Source organism: Aotus nancymaae, unplaced genomic scaffold (genome assembly GCF_030222135.1).
Source record: "Aotus nancymaae isolate 86718 unplaced genomic scaffold, 86718_ANA_hifiasm-v0.15.2.pri h1tg000072l, whole genome shotgun sequence".
In the NCBI taxonomy this organism is placed as follows: Eukaryota; Metazoa; Chordata; class Mammalia; order Primates; family Aotidae; genus Aotus; species Aotus nancymaae.
The window spans coordinates 627,511-644,556 of record NW_026988487.1 but is presented as its reverse complement, the minus strand read 5'-3'; the positions used below and the strand labels follow the sequence as shown (position 1 = coordinate 644,556).

Here is a 17,046-nt window from a genome sequence, read left to right as displayed (position 1 = left end):
CCTCAGCCTCCCGAGCAGCTGGGATTACAGGTGCCTGCCACCACGCCTGGCTAATTTTTTTTAATTTTTAGTGGAGACAGGGTTTCACCATGTTGGCCAGGCTGGTCTCGAACTCCTGATCTCATGATCCACCAGCCTTGGTCTCCCAAAGCCCTGGGATTAAATTACAGGCAGAGCTGCTGCACTCGGCCTTTTTTTTTTTTTTTTTGAGATGGAGTCTTGCTCTGCCACCCAGGCTAGAGTGCAGTGGTGTGATCTCAGCTAACTGCAACTTCCGCCTCCCAGGTTCAAGTGATTCTCTTGCCTCAGCCTCCTGAGTAGCTGGGATTACAGGCGCTTGCCACCACACTCGGCTAATTTTTGTATTTTAATAGAGATGGGGTTTCACCATGTTGGCCAGGCTGGTCTTAAACTCCTGTTCTCAGGTGGTCCACCCGCCTTGGCTTCCCAAAGTGTTGGGATTACAGGCATGAGCCACTACGCCCAGCTCCCACCCCTAGCCTTTCTGGTGAACCAGCCAGACCTCTGGGCTGGTCTCTGGAGTCTCAGGAAGTCTCTTCAGGTGTCTGACGTCCAGTCCATTCCCTCTTGGTTCTTGGTCCCCCATGTGTTCCTGCTGCCACTCTTGAAGGATGCGTGTGTGCTGGTCTGTCTGTGCATGTGTGTATCTGCATGTCTGTGCATGTGCATGCTTCTCCTCTGTGTGCACTGTGTGTGCAGGACTCTGATTCTGTGCAACTCTGTGCATATCTATATGTCTACATAAGTGTGCACATGTGTACTCATTTGTGTGTGTGCATCTGTGTCTGCATATTTCTACCTGCTTGTTTGTGGTATGTTCCATCTGCGTGAGCGTATGTGGCTGTGTCTGTGTCTGTATAAGTGTGTGGGGGCGCATGTGTGTGTGCATGTGTGTGTGTGAGATCGTGCATGAGCTAAGACAATGACAGGCACTTCCTGGGCAGGAAGGCTGTATCAGTGTCCTGCACATCGTAGGTGCTCAGTGAACATTTGCTGAACTGAACTGAATGAACTCATGTCAGTGAGTTATTTTCCTGAAGGCAAAGACATGATGAGGGGACTGAGGGGAAAAGAAAGAAGGAAAAAGCTGTTGGATTTGTTGATGAGGGTGGGAGAGGAAGGAAGGGGTGAGGAGGAGGTCAGGGGCAGGAGGGTGCCCGGCAACCCTAGGGCAACAGACCCCTTCCGGTGCCCCTCCGGTCCTCTGGGCTGCGGGAGGCAGTACAAACAGCCAGAAGTGTCAGCTACACAGGTGCTCAGCCTTGCCTCCCTGTCTCCCACAGCTGCCACTGGGCCCAAGAGATGGGTGTTCTCCTAGGCGCCCCTTCCCCTGGCAGGGGCCGAGGACACTGCTGCTGCACAAAAGTCCCCAGGACGGCTTTGGCTTCACCCTGCGCCACTTCATCGTGTACCCGCCTGAGTCAGCTGTGCACTGCAGCCTGAAGGTATGCCCTGGCCTGCTCTGGGGAAGCTTTCATGGGGGAGGGGAGACTCTTCTGTGCCAGTCCCCTTCGTGGTCCTTTGACTCTCTCAGGGAATTGGTCCTTCCTGGGGTCCAGCCTGGCTCCCTTCTGCTGTGGCCTGGGGAGGAGGACTGCGGGGAGGCAGTGCCAACTTGGCTGGGTCATTTGCACTGCGTGACAGCAGACAGACACTCTCATCACTGTGGCCTGGGTCTTCTCAGGAGACAAGGGTGGCTGGTGCAGGGCAAGGACCCTGCAGGTGCACAGCCAGGATGCTCCCTTCACACCCCTAGATGCTTGTCTCTGGCGGGTGAACGGTCATCTTGGGAGCTTCTGGGACCCCTGGTCTACTGGCTGCTTCTGAGCTGGGGGGCTGCTCCTCCCCTCCCCAGCATGAGCTCTCAGGGGCGTAGCACACCTGTGGGAGCCCTCCCAGCACGCCCCCGGCCCCTCCTGGCCACAGCTCAGTGTGCTGGAAAGAGAACACAGGAGCCTGGAGTTCCAGTCCTGGGACAACGCCTCACTCATGTGAATTTGGGGTCGCCTTCCCATTTCTGGGCTCCATTTCTCCCGCTGGAACCTGAGGACATTTATCAACTTGACCCCTGAGAGTCCTTCCTTCCCTAATGTAAACGTTGAGTTCTCTGAGTGCAGGAACCAGAGGTCCTGACCGCAATCCAAGGCTGTGTGCTAGGGGGAAGGGCCCCTGACAGCAAAGCAGGAGTGTGGGAAGGAGACAGAGGAGACCCCAGAGAGCAGCCAGAGCTCCCCACTAGGGCTCTGCTCTGGTCCCCACTTCTTTTCTTTTCTATTTTTTTTTTGAGGCAGAGTCTTGCTCTGTCTCCCAGAGTGGAGTGCAGTGTCGCAATCTCGGCTCACCACAACCTCTGCCTCCCGGGTTCAAGTGATTCTCCTGCCTCAGCCTCCGGAGTAGTGCGGACTACAGGCGTGGGCTACCATGCCAGGCTAATTTTTGTATTTTTAGTAGAGATGTGGTTTCACTATGTTGGCCAAGCTGATCTTGAACTCCTGGCCTTGTGATCCGCCCGCCTCAGCCTCCCAAAGTGCTGGGATTACAGGCGTGAGGCACCTCGCCCCACCTTCTTTTCCAGCAGGGGAGGACACATTGATTTTGGAGTCAGTGAACCCCATATCCACTTTCCCTAGGGCTGGGATCTGCCTGCACTGCTACTGGAGGACTCTCCCTTGGTCCAACCTATCAGAGAACCAAACAGGGAACTTCCCTGTCTGTGTCTGTGTGCTCACCTGTTTCTCCGTGTGCAGCATGTGCTGGGCATGGACATGCATGTGTGTATCTCTGTATGTGCACATGTAGTGTCTGCACATACACGTAACTGTTCAGCTGTCACATGCATGCCAGCACCCCTGGGACTCCTGCACAACTGTTCTCATTGGCTACAGCTGTGCTTAAGAACATAAGTGGGGGTTGGTGTATAGAGGTGGACAGACCCCCTCCTTCATGCCCAAGGACACCAGCCCCTTAGTTCTCTGAAACCCTCAGTACTTCCTTCACTTCTTCCCTAGAATGGCCCTCCTTCTGGCCCCTAGCGCCTTCTCTCAGGGGACCCTGCTGAGGGGTGACAGCATAGGGTCTAGGCCGGGTAGGGGGCTGGAAGACCTGGGGAGGGGCAAGCCAGGACAGGCTGCATCTCCTTTCCAGAACCTGCCCAGGGCTGGGAGGGGCCTTTGGCCTGGAGGCGGGAGGAGGCTGTGTTCTCCTGTCCATGCTGCCGCCTGGGAGCCTGCAGGGAGCTTAGCCGTCCAAGTGCATCCGTCTGCTTCTGCCACCCGCTCACTGTGCTGTCAGCCCACATCAGCTGGAGTGCACCCCACACGGGAGGACGGGGGCCAAGTGCTTGCTCCCCAGAAGAACCCAGCGGCCTTCCTGTGGCCACCCTGTCCTCCCTGGGGTGCCACAGAGGCCTGGGTTCCAGCCCTGACTCTGCCATTGAGTCTCTGGGTGGTGTTGAACACACCAGGCCCTGTGAACTATATAATGGGTACATCTGTGGAGAGGGTTAGAAGAGAGGACACTGAAGGTCCAATCCAGCCCTAAATTGCCACATCCAGCTGGCTCAGCCTGTCCCTCTGACCTCCTTCCTCGTTCCTCCCCAAGTCCAGCCCTTCCCCAACCTACCAGGGTGATCCCAGAGTCCCCCCAGTGGGTCCCCTTGACACTCTGCACCCGGCTGCCGGAATCCTCTCCCCTGACTGGCATTTTCACCTCCCCTCTCTCCCACAGAAGAACTTTCACTGGCTCCCTCTTTCTGTCCTGTAAGCCTGAGTGCTTTAGCCTGACCTCTGTCACTTGCTGGTGTTGACTTTCTCCTTTAACTCAGCAATTCAGCCGTCCGTGTGCTGTGAGCGCTTATCCCTGCCAGCCAGCGCCTGCACGCCCCACCTCCCACATCCACCATGCCTTCTCCCTGCCACCTGTGGATGCCTGAGTCCCCTCCCGAGGAGGACTCTAATCAGGCCTCCCCTTGGTGTTCCCTGGAGCTGATAGCCGTAGTCTGCACTTGTCATGTGCCTATCTGTAACTGCCCAGGTCTTCTGTGTGTGTGAGCCTGTGTGGTGCCTCTTCCATTGGACTGGGAGCTCCCCCAGGGGAGGGGTCTTGGTTCACCTGATGGATTGGGGGTTCCCCGATGGTTGGGGTGCGGGGGTGGTGGGAGTACATGTCACTGGGGAACTTTGCCTGGGACTTGGTGCCCTGCTGACACCCCTCCTGCACCTTCCTCTGCTGGGCTACTTGGGAGGAGATAAGGGGCGGCGGGAACCTGAAGGGCCCTGCCCACTGGAGCTGGACCACCCGTGGCTGCTGAGGGCTGGACTGAGGCCCACACCCACCCCTCTGTTCCCTGCAGGAGGAAGAGAATGGAGGCCGCGGAGGAGGTAAGGGAGGACTGGCGGGCTCAGGGCCTGCGCAGGGACTTAGCTTCCAGGTCCTGCTTCTCCCTGTCTCCCCGCAGTCTGCCTGTCCTTTTCTGTGCCCTTCCCTTGACTCCTGTTGCTGCCTTTGCTCTTGTCTGTGCCCCTGGTCTGGCTCCCTCTGGTGCCTCTTCCTCACTCTCTCTGTCCTCCCGCTTTCTCACACTTGTCTCCCTTGGGCCTGTTCCCTTCACAGAAGTTCCCTGAGCTCGGCATGCTGTGGGCCGCACACTGTGGGCGGTACGCTGGGGTGCAGATGGGTGTCTGCCACCCGGCCCCTGCCCTCAAGCTGCTCCCAGCCCAGAGCGAGGCACGGCAGGGCCTGGGGGCTGGCGGTGGGAGCACTGAGCAAGGGCTGTCCTTGGAGGTGGAGACAGTGGGGTCCTGGCGAGAGTCGGGACCACCAGTGCACCATTGTCATGTGCACCACGTAGTGCCCACGCCTCATACACAGGTACACAGGGTACACAAGGTCTTTCTCTCCTACGAGGTGAGCCTGACTCCCCTTGATGTGGCCCTTGCTCCCCAGGCCCCCGGGTATTCAAGGTGGAGCTCCTTCTCTGGCAGTCTTCTGCTCTGCCACTGGGGCTTCTGCTGGGCAGCCGTATGACACTCCTGTGTCTCTATCCAGAGGCCGAGCTGGGCGAGGGGCAGGCTGGCCTAGAGCAGGCCCATTTCTCTGTTAGCCTAGAGTTAGCAGCACTTAGGAGCAAAGGAACTTTGTTGGGTGCAACGTGATTTGTGCCCAGCCTAGGGGTCTCGGACCGCTGCTTGGAGCTCCTGAGCCTGGGGAAGGGAGGAGGCGGGGGAAGGGAGGAGGTGGGGGATGTGAGTGTTGGGTGTCTTGCTGGGTCTGCAGGAGTGGGCATCCCTGCGAGGAGGGCGTCTGTCCCCGCAGCGTGTCTTCGGAACCATTATGGCCTCGTGAAGGGCGCCCTTTCCTCTGTCTTGTGACTTGTGTGTGCACGTGTGTGAGAATCTGCCTCCCGAACTGGACAGTGAGCTCTGCAAGGACAAGGGCTGTGCCTGTTCTTTATTCTTTTTGAGATGGAGTTTCACTCTGTTGCCCAGGCTGGAGTGCAATGGCACGGTCCTGGTTCACCGCAACCTCCACCTCCCAGGGTCAAGTGATTCTCCTGCCTCAAACTCCTGAGCAGCTGGGATTATAGGCACCCACCACCACACCCGGCTAATTTTTGTATTTTTAGTAGAGACAGGGTTTTACCATGTTGACCAGGCTGGTCTGGAACTCCTGACCTCAGGTGATCCGCCTACCTCGGCCTCCCAAAGTGCTGGGATTACAGGTGTGAGCCACCATGCCCAGCCTGTTCATCCTTTTTAGTGTAGTTTTTAGCACACGAAGAGGACACAGGAGGTGTTTACGGAGTGACTCTGTGTCCCTGCAGATTTTCCTTCTCCCAGGTCTGTGTCCTCCTGCCAGGTTCTGTGCCTCCATGCCCTATCCAGTGCCCCCGTGAATGTGTGGGCCTGGGCATGTTTGTGACCGGGCGAGTGCGATCATTCTCTGAGTGTGTGTACCCTGTGTGTGTAGCTGTGCATGGCTGTGACCTTCAGCGGCCACCCCCAACTAACCTGGCTGATGCCCACCAGGACCCTCCCCCCGGCACCGCCTGGAGCCCATGGACACCATCTTTGTCAAGAATGTGAAGGAAGATGGCCCTGCCCACAGGGCGGGGCTTCGCACAGGTGAGCTGTCCCAGTTACCTGCGCTCTACTTTCTTTTTTTTTTTTTGAGACTAAGTCTCACTCTTGTTGTCCCAGTTGGAGTACAATGGCACGATCTTGGCTCACTGCAACCTCTGCCTCCCAGGTTCAAGTGATTCTCCTGCCTTAGCCTCCCAAATAGTTGGGACTACAGGCACCCACCACCACACCCGGCTAATTTTTGTATTTTTTAGTAGACGGGGTTTTGCTGTGTTGGTCAGGTTGGTCTCGAACTCCTGACCTCAGATGATCCACCCACCTCAGCTCCCAAAGTGCTGGGATTACAGGCGTGAGCCACCGCGCCTGGCCTGGGCTCTACTTTCTACCTTCCGGCTAAGATAGAATTCTGGGATCCAGGTGTTGGGGAGGCCCCTGTCCCCACACTGTTATCCATGCCTGGTACAGGGGTTCTCAGATGGGGCCTCTGATGCCGCTTGGTCACCACTCATGTGCTCCTTGTCCCCAGGAGACCGACTGGTAAAGGTGAATGGGGAAAGCGTCATTGGGAAGACCTACTCTCAGGTCATAGCTCTAATCCAGAACAGGTGAGTGCTCCTGGCCCCTCGTCCCATATTATCTTCCGGCCCCTTTGCCCTGGCGATGCTGTAGAGACCAGGATCCTGTCCTCATGGACCCTTTTCCCTGGCCCAGCCTGACGCTCTGCCTGTCTCTGTAGTGATGACACTCTGGAGCTGTCTATCATGCCGAAGGACGAGGACATCCTCCAGCTGGTGAGTCTGGCCCCCTCAGCCTGAGAGGAGACCCCTGAGCCCTGGGGCAGCAGCGGCTCCCTCAGGAGGCAGAGAAGGAAGTGTCAGGAGGGTGCCGGCCGACATTGCCCAACTGGGGATGCCAGGCCCATCCCTGGGCTGGGGCTGGTTGTTGCTTCATTCAGAGCTGCTCCGTGCTGGGGGAGCGGGAGACCTGGCCTTGGCAGACAGGATTCCTGCCAGGGTATCTGGAAGGAGGGTGACCCAGCAGGCTCTGCCAGCCTGGCATGTTCTTGTCAGCTCCTAGAAGAGATGCCTGTTCCCCACACCCGCTCCCTGCCAGGCCCTGAGTGATGGTGTCTCTGGTGGGTGCGTCCACGCAGGCAACGAGCACACATCAAACACTGCCCAGCACACCCCACCCCACCCCGCTGTCCTGTGCACCACGCAGTAGCCAAGCAGCACACAGGTACACAGCATGCAGCACAACCTCTATCCAGCACGAAGCACAGCACAGCACACACACAGCACCAGGCCTGTGCCACAATACAGACAGCCACACCGGCACCCACTGCCACTGTTCACCCACACAGCGAAGTGCACCACAGCACACACCCACAAACACTAAAACATGTCGACACACTCACCAGCCCCTTGGCTCCCACAGTACAAACAGCACAGTACCTCGCACACTCAGCCTCTCGCCTTCACATCTGTACACCCACGATGCGCTATCACAGCACGCACGCCCGCAAACACTGGTGTGCTCCTGCCCCACCTCCACACATGCGCCCACCTGTGTCACAGGAAATTTATTCAGTCTGCACCTCAGCATACCTAGAAGACAGCGTCCAGCCCGACGCACAGAGAGCGAGGCCCAGACACTTCATGAAGCATGCCCTGCGCTTCCAGGCGTACCCTTCCACACACATGCACGCACTCATGGTGCCTGACTGTGCCCGGAGCCCCGGGCGGTCCTCTCTGCCCGGTGCCCACCTCCCTGGTCTCATGAGTCCCAGCCAGATGGCGGCTTGCTTGCCCCTGAGGTCACTGTCCCCGGGGAGGCCCTCAGAGCCGCTGTGCTGGCTTCTGCCCTGGACACACTCTTGTAATCACTGTAATCACAGTGCCATGCCTGGCATGATGCCTCTCTGGAAACCTCCACCCCTGACCTCAATTGTCCCCTTGTTCTTCCTGGGGAGAGGGAGGAAGGAAGGGGGGCTCAGAGATGGACCACTCACCCCAAGTCTCAAGGCCTGTACAGCTCCCCCAGGCTGAGGTGAGGCCAGCTGTGGGGGAGTGACAGGGTGGGACCCTAGGGTGTCCCCCACTCTCTCCACCTGGCAGGGGCAAGGAGTAGGAAGGGCAGCAGCTTCCAGTTCTGCTGCCCAGGCTGGGGTGGGATGGCAGCCCCAGATGTCAGCATCTGGGGGCCTCCACTGGCCGCTGCATCTCCGCCAGCCAGAGGGTGGGGCCCAGGCATTCCTGTGGTTGGGAGCCAAGGCTGGAGGCCAATCGGGCCTCGGCAGCTGCTGACGCCACCACCGACGCGGCGAGGCCCTCCACACCCATCCTCCCTCCCTCCTCCTCCCGCCAGCCAGCCGGGAGAGAGCCGGGTGGGGGCAAGGGGGAGCCACAGGGAGGGCAGACAGAGGGGACCGGAGGCCCTGACCAGGGCTGCGCAGTGGTCAGTGGGGGGGTTAGCCAGAGCTGGGGGTGGGCGGAGGTGGGCGGGGATGCTGCAGCCGCTGTGAAAATGCCGGGAGCCTGGGGAGACGGCGGGATGGCAGGAGGGAGAGGTATGTGTGTGCCGGCCCCTGTGCCAGCCGGAGGGGGCTGAGTGTGCGGGGGTGCGGCTTAGCTTGTCCTCATCACATGATGTTTGTGCCTGGGACTGGAGGTGTAGTTATTTGTGTGTGTCTCATTGTGTTTGTGTGTATGTCTCTGGGTGTGTATCTTCCAGTGTCTCCTCGTAGTGTGGTGTGTGTATGTTTGGTTTCACCCTCCTACCCTTTGGTTCTTCGCCCTGAGTTAGGCTCCTGGGCAGCTCAGCAAGGGCCAGGCTGGGCCTGGGCCACAAGGCCGCTGTCCCTGGGAGCCGCCTCCTTTTTTGGCTGGGCCTGGGCGCTGGCCCTGTCACTCCTTAGCAATGCAGCGTCAGCCTCAGCTCCCAGTGCCAAATTCCAGGCCCAGGGGTGGCAGAAGGTGGCTCAGGCCCCTCCTTCAAGCCTGGCAGGAGGTGGGCAAGCTCCTCCTCACCCCAGTGGCTCAGGAGCCATCCCCCAGCTCCCCATCCCGGGGATGGAGGGACAGCTGGGCCCTGCCAGCCTCCGCCTCACCCGGACACACCCCTAGCTGGCTTTCTTCTCTCATCTGCCACCTTGACTGGTCTCTGTGGGGTTTCCCGGCTCCACCCGAGGAGCTGTGGGCATTGGTAGACATAAGGGGGCAGGGAGGCGGTGGAGGCCAGGATGGGGCAGGACCCCAGGAGACAGATGCTGGAATGTTTACGGCTAAGGAAGTCCTTGTCGTAGTCCTAGAGAAATCCCACTTTTGCTGGAGTTTGCCTGTGTCTCAAAGGCTTATTGCTTTTCTTTGTCCTCTGCCTGGACATATGCCCTGCTGTCCCCTGTTCCCCCTTCCCTTCTCCCCCCACCGGTTGGTCCTCTCCCTTCAGTCCTCTCTTGGACTCCTGTATCTTCTCGGGCTGCCGTGCCCCTGCCCCGTGGGACCTGTCTGGCCCTGCTCACCTGCCTCTGTGTCTCCGGCCAGGCCTACTCCCAGGATGCCTACCTGAAGGGGAACGAGCCGTATTCTGGAGAGGCCCGCAGCATCCCGGAGCCACCCCCCATCTGCTACCCCCGCAAGACCTACGCCGCTCCGGCCCGGGTCTCCACCCGGGCCACTATGGTGCCTGAGCCCACCTCAGCACTGCCCAGTGACCCCCGGAGTCCTGCTGCCTGGAGTGACCCGGGGCTCCGTGTGCCACCCGCTGCCCGTGCCCACCCGGACAACTCCTCCTTGGGGATGAGCCAGCCCCGCCCCAGCCCTGGTGCCTTCCCCCACCTCGCCTCGGAGCCCCGGACGCCCCGTGCCTTCCCGGAGCCTGGCAGCCGGGTCCCCCCCAGCAGACTGGAGTGCCAGCAGGCCTTGTCACACTGGCTGTCAAACCAGGTACCCCGCAGGGCGGGGGAGAGACGGTGCCCAGCCATGGCTCCTCCGGCCCGAAGCGCCTCCCAGGACCGGTTGGAGGAGGTGGCCGCCCCCCGCCCCTGGCCCTGCTCCACCTCCCAGGATGCCTTGAGCCAGCTGGGCCAGGAGGGCTGGCACCGAGCTCGCTCAGATGACTACTTGAGCCGGGCCACCCGTTCCGCCGAGGCACTGGGACCAGGGGCACTGGTGTCACCCCGCTTTGAGCGGTGTGGCTGGGCTTCCCAGCGTGCATCTGCCCGCACCCCTGCCTGCCCAACTCGGGACCTGCCAGGGCCCCAGGCCCCACCCCCTCCTGGGCTGCAGGGCCTGGACGACCTCGGCTACATCGGCTACCGGAGCTACAGCCCATCATTCCAGCGCCGGACCGGCCTCCTGCACGCACTCTCCTTCCGGGACTCACCCTTTGGGGGGCTGCCTACCTTCAACCTGGCCCAGTCCCCTGCACCGTTCCCACCAGAGGCCTCTGAGCCACCCAGGGTTGTCCGACCGGAACCTAGCACCCGGTCCCTGGAGCCTCCAGCTGAGGATCGCCGCGATGAGGTAGTCCTGAGGCAGAAGCCCCCGACGGGCCGCAAGGTGCAGCTGACCCCCGCCAGGCAGATGAACCTTGGATTTGGTGACCAGTCCCCAGAGCCAGAGGCCAGTGGGCGAGGGGAACGCCTGGGCAGGAAGGTGGCCCCTTTGGCTGCCACTGAAGACTCTCTGGCTTCCATCCCCTTTATTGGTGAGTGATGGTGCATGTGGCTGTCCTGGGAGACTTAGCTGTCTGTGTCCTGCTGTCCCCATCTGCCTGTTCACCTTGGGCAAGACTCTGGGCTGGGTGCTGCTAGGATCATCTTGTTTCTCTGTCCATTCATTCGTCTGCCTGTCCATCCATCTATTCTTCCATTTTTCTTTTGTTTTTCTGTCATCCTTTTTTTCATTCTACCTCACATTCATTTATCCTTCCAGCATCTTTCCATACACTCTTTTTCCCTTCCTCTCTCCATCCATCCATCCCTCCATCCATCCCTCCCTCTATCTTCCATCCATCATCTATTCTTCCTTCCTTTTTCCTTCCTCACTCCCTCCTTTGTTCATTCATTTGTTCTATCCTTTCTTCCACCCATTCATCCAACTTTGATCCCCTTCTACCTTCCTTCCATCCTCCCATTCTTCCTTCCGTCCTCCAGTTCTTCCTTCCATCCTCCCATTGTTCCTCCACCCTCCCATTCTTCCTCCATCCTCCCATTCTTCATTCCATCCTCCCATTCTTCGCTCCACCCTCCCATTCTTCCTTCCACCCTCCCATTCTTCCTTCCACCCTCCCATTCTTCCTCCATCCTCCCATTCTTCCTCCATCCTCCCATTCTTCCTCCACCCTCCCATTCTTCCTCCATCCTCCCATTCTTCCTTCCATCCTCCCATTCTTCCTTCCATCCTCCCATTCTTCCTCCATCCTCCCATTCTTCCTTCCATCCTCCCATTCTTCCTTCCATCCTCCCATTCTTCCTTCCACCCTCCCATTCTTCCTTCCACCCTCCCATTCTTCCTTCCATCCTCCCATTCTTCCTTCCACCCTCCCATTCTTCCTTCCATCCTCCCATTCTTCCCTCCATCCTCCCATTCTTCCTTCGGTCCTCCCATTCTTCCTTCGGTCCTCCCATTCCTCCTTCGGTCCTCCCATTCCTCCTTCCGTCCTCCCATTCTTCCTCCTGTCCTCCAATTATTCCTTCTGTTCTCCCATTCTTCCTTCCATCCTCCCATTCCTCCTTCCATCCTCCCATTCTTCCCTCCATCCTCCCATTCTTCCCTCGGTCCTCCCATTTCTCCTTCCGTCCTCCCATTCCTCCTTCCATCCTCCCATTCTTCCTCCTGTCCTCCCATTGTTCCTCCATCCTCCCATTCTTCCTTCCATCCTCCCATTCTTCCTTCTATCCTCCCATTCTTCCCTCCATCCTCTCATTCTTCCTCCATCCTCCCATTCATCCTCCCATTCTTCCTTCCGTCCCCCATTCTTCCTCCATCCTCTCATTCTGCCACCATCCTCCCATTCTTCCCTCCATCCTCCCATTCTTCATCCATCCTCCCATTCTTCCATCCTCCCATTCTTCCTCCATCCTCCCATTCTTCCTTCCACCCTCCCATTCTTCCTTCCATCCTCCCATTCTTCCTCCATCCTCCCATTCTTCCTCCTGTCCTCCCATTCTTCCTTCCATCCTCCCATTCTTCCTTCCGTCCTCCAATTCTTCCTCCATCCTCCCATTCTTCCTCCATCCTCCCATTCTTCCCTCCATCCTTCCATTCTTCCTCCATCCTCACATTCTTCCTTACATCCTCCCATTCTTCCCTCCATCCTCCCATTCTTCATCCATCCTCCTATTGTTCCTCCATCCTCCCATTCGTCATCCATCCTCCCATTGTTCCTCCATCCCCCCATTCTTCCTTCTATCCTCCCATTCTTCTTCTATCCTCCCATTCTTCCCTCCATCCTCTCATTCTTCATCCTCCCATTCATCCTCCCATTCTTCCTTTCGTCCTCCCATTCTTCCTCCATCCTCCCATTCTTCCCTCCATCCTCCCATTCTTCATCCATACTCCAATTCTTCATCCTTCCATTCTTCCTCCATCCTCCCATTCTTCCTTCCATCCTCCCATTCTTCCTTCCATCCTTCCATTCTTCCTTCCAACCTCTCATTCTTCCCTCCATCCTCCCATTCTTCATCCATCCCCCCATTGTTCCTCCATCCTCCCATTCTTCATCCATCCTCCCATTGTTCCTCCATCCTCCCATTCTTCCTTCCACCTTCCAATCTTCCTCTATCCTCCCATTCTTCCCTCCATCCTCTCATTCTTCCTCCATCCTCCCATTCATCCTCCCATTCTTCCTTTCATCCTCCCATTCTTCCTCCCGTCCTCCCATTCTTCATCCATCCTCCCATTGTTCCTCCATCCTCCCATTCTTCCTTCCATCCTCCCATTCTTCCTCCCATCCTCCCATTCTTCCTCCATCCTCCCATTCTTCCCTCCATCCTCCCATTCTTCATCCATCCTCCCATTCTTCCATCCTCCCATTCTTCCTCCATCCTCCCATTCTTCCCTCCATCCTCCCATTCTTCATCCATCCCTCCATTGTTCCTCCATCCTCCCATTCTTCATCCATCCTCCCATTGTTCCCCCATCCTCCCATTGTTCCTTCCATCCTCCCATTCTTCCTCTATCCTCCCATTCTTCCTCCATCCTCCCATTCTTCCTCCATCCTCCCATTCTTCCCTCCATCCTCCCATTCTTCCTCCATCCTCCCATTCATCCTCCCATTCTGCCTTCCGTCCTCCCATTCTTCCTCCATCCTCACATTCTTCCTTCCACCCTCCCATTCTTCCTCCATCCTCCCATTCTTCCTCCATCCTCCCATTCTTCCTCCACCCTCCCATTCTTCCTCCATCCTCCCATTCTTCCCTCCATCCTCCCATTCTTCATCCATCCTCCCATTCTTCCCTTTATTCTCCCATTCTTCATCCATCCTCCTATTCTTCCTCCATCCTCCCATTCTTCCTCCATCCTCCCATTCTTCCCTCCATCCTCCCATTCTTCCCTCCATCCTCCTATTCTTCCTCCATCCTCCCATTCTGCCCTCCATCTTCCCATTCTTCCTCCATCCTCCCATTCTTCCATCCTCCCATTCTTCCTCCATCTTCCCATTGTTCCTCCTGTCCTCCCATTCTTCCTTCTGTCCTCTCATTCTTCCTCCATCCTCCCATTCTTCCTCCATCCTCCCATTCTTTCTCCATCCTCCCATTCTTCCATCCTCCCATTCTTCCTCCATCCTCCCATTCTTCCTTCCACCCTCCCATTCTTCCTCCTGTCCTCCCATTCTTCCTCCATCCTCCCATTCTTCCTCCATCCTCCCATTTTTCCTCCATCCTCCCATTCTTCCTCCATCCTCCCATTCTTCCCTCCATCCTCCCATTCTTCATCCATCCTCCCATTCTTCCCTTTATTCTCCCATTCTTCCTCCATCCTCCTATTCTTCCTCCATCCTCCCATTCTTCCCTCCGTCTTCCCATTCTTCCCTCCATCCTCCTATTCTTCCTCCATCCTCCCATTCTGCCCTCCATCTTCCCATTCTTCCTCCATCCTCCCATTCTTCCATCCTCCCATTCTTCCTCCATCTTCCCATTGTTCCTCCTGTCCTCCCATTCTTCCTTCTGTCCTCTCATTCTTCCTCCATCCTCCCATTCTTCCTCCATCCTCCCATTCTTCCATCCTCCCATTCTTCCTCCATCCTCCCATTCTTCCTTCCACCCTCCCATTCTTCCTCCTGTCCTCCCATTCTTCCTTCCGTCCTCCTATTCTTCCTTCCATCCTCCCATTCTTCCTCCATCCTCCCATTCTTCCATCCTCCCATTCTTCCTCCATCTTCCCATTGTTCCTCCTGTCCTCCCATTCTTCCTTCTGTCCTCTCATTCTTCCTCCATCCTCCCATTCTTCCTCCATCCTCCCATTCTTCCCTCCATCCTCCTATTCTTCCATCCTCCCATTCTTCCTCCATCCTCCCATTCTTCCTTCCACCCTCCCATTCTTCCTCCTGTCCTCCCATTCTTCCTTCCGTCCTCCCATTCTTCCTCCATCCTCCCATTCTTCCCTCCATCCTTCCATTCTTCATCCATCCTCACATTCTTCCCTCCATCCTCCCATTCTTCCCTCCATCCTCCCATTCTTCATCCATCCTCCTATTGTTCCTCCATCCTCCCATTCTTCATCCATCCTCCCATTCTTCATCCATCCGCCCATTCTTCCTTCCATCCTCCCATTCTTCCTCCATCCTCCCATTCTTCCCTCCATCCTCTCATTCTTCCTCCATCCTCCCATTCATCCTCCCATTCTTTCTTCCGTCCTCCCATTCTTCCTCCATCCCCCATTCTTCCCTCCATCCTCCCATTCTTCATCCATCCTCCCATTCTTCATCCTTCCATTCTTCCTCCATCCTCCCATTCTTCCTCCATCCTCCCATTCTTCCCTCCATCCTCCCATTCTTCCTCCATCCTTGCATTCTTCCTTCCATGCTCTCATTCTTCCTCCATCCTCCCATTCTTCATCCTTCCATTCTTCTTTCCATCTTCCCATTCTTCCCTCCATCCTCCCATTCTTCATCCATCCTCCCATTTTTCCTCTATCCTCCCATTCTTCCCTCCATCCTCTCATTCTTCCTCCATCCTCCCATTCATCTTCCCATTCTTCCTTCCGTCCTCCCATTCTTCCTCCATCCTCACATTCTTCCCTCCGTCCTCACATTCTTCATCCATCCTCCCATTCTTCCCTCCATCCTCCCATTCTTCACCCATCCTCCCATTCTTCATCCTTCCATTCTTCCCTCCATCCTCCCATTCTTCATCCTTCCATTCTTCCTCCATCCTCCCATTCTTCCTCCATCCTCCCATTCTTCCTCCATCCTCCCATTCTTCCATCCTCCCATTCTTTCTTCCATCCTCCCATTCTTCCATCCTCCCATTCTTCCCTCCATCCTCCCATTCTTCCCTCCATCCTCCCATTCTTCCCTCCATCCTCCCATTCTTCCTCCATCCTCCCATTCTTCCCTCCATCCTCCCATTCTTCCCTCCATCCTCCCATTCTTCCTCCATCCTCCCATTCTTCCCTCCATCCTCCCATTCTTCCTTCCATCCTCCCCTTCTTCCCTCCATCCTCCCATTCCTCCTCCATCCTCCCATTCTTCCTCCATCCTGCCATTCCTCCTCCACCCTCCCATTCTTCCTCCATCCTCCTATTCTCCCTCCATCCTCCCATTCTTCCTTCTATCCGCCCTTTCTTCCTCCATCCTCCTATTCTTCCTCCATCCTCCCATTCTTCCCTCCATCCTCCCATTCTTCCCTTCATCCTCCCATTCTTCCCTCCGTCCTCCCATTCTTCCTTCCATCCTCCGGTTCTTCCCTCCATCCTCCAATTCTTTCTCCATCCTCCAGTTCTTCCCTCCATCCTCCAATTCTTCCCTCCATCCTCCCATTCTTCCCTCCATCCTCCCATTCTTCCCTCCATCCTCCGGTTCTTCCCTCCATCCTCCAATTCTTTCTCCATCCTCCAGTTCTTCCCTCCATCCTCCAATTCTTCCCTCCATCCTCCCATTCTTCTTTCCATCTTCCCATTCTTTCACCATCCTCCCATTCTTCCTTCCATCCTCCCATTCTTCCTCCATCCTCCCATTCTTCATCCATCCTCCCATTCTTCCTTCCATCCTCCCATTCTTCCTTCCATCCTCTCTTTGTATCTTTCCTCTTTGTCCCTGCCATCCACCCTCCATCCACTCAGCAGACATTTGTTTCAGGCCCTCTGTGTGGCTGCACACTCTCCTGGACTGGAGAGTCCAGCAGGGGTGATGGACAGCCAGGGACAGCCCGTTGGGATGGGCGTGTAGTGGGACAGGGAGCTGGAGGTGAGGGCTCAGAGAAGGGCTGCAGTGAGAATCTTGGAGGAAGGACATTTGCACTAAGACTGGAAGGATGAGGAGTTCATCAGGGGAAGAATGTTCAAGGAGAGGGAATAAAATGTGCAAAGACCCTGAAGCAAGAGAGGCAGGAACCCCATCTGGGTGTGAGAACCCCTCCAGGTCCAAGGGTCTCATCAGTCACCGGGATTGGCTCTTTAGAGCAGAGAGAACCCTGTAAGGCTCGCCTTGCCTTAGACTGGATGTGGGAGAGGGAGGGGCAAGAGAGTAGAGGGTGATACCCAGGCTTCTGGCCGGGCTGGCGGTGGTGCCTCACCCCGTGTTGGAAGTGAGGGGAGGAGAAGGTTCAGGGCTGTTGACTGTGAGGTGCCCAGGAGGGAGCAGGATGGACGGCGGGGGGCGGGGTGGGCTTCGGGGGAAGAGCAAGATGCAGGGTAATGGAGAGGAATGGCGGGAGCTGGGAGGCGAGCTCACCCTGGGACAGCCTAGCAGACAGTGAGAGGGAGGAGGCCTGGGGCAGGGG

At 57.0% G+C, this 17,046-nt stretch overlaps 1 protein-coding gene across 2 annotated transcripts in view; it reads left to right on the top strand.

Moving 5' to 3' along the window:
* The window catches only part of ARHGAP23 (Rho GTPase activating protein 23), a 91,140-nt gene that overhangs the window by 31,854 nt on the left and 42,240 nt on the right, over positions 1-17,046 (top strand). For both annotated transcript variants that reach the window (XM_064367475.1, XM_064367476.1), the window contains exons 2-7: positions 1,305-1,466; positions 4,373-4,400; positions 6,048-6,143; positions 6,628-6,706; positions 6,838-6,892; positions 9,644-10,808. In XM_064367475.1, the coding sequence (XP_064223545.1) occupies positions 1,305-1,466; positions 4,373-4,400; positions 6,048-6,143; positions 6,628-6,706; positions 6,838-6,892; positions 9,644-10,808 (1,585 nt within the window). The remainder of the gene's footprint in view (positions 1-1,304; positions 1,467-4,372; positions 4,401-6,047; positions 6,144-6,627; positions 6,707-6,837; positions 6,893-9,643; positions 10,809-17,046) is intronic.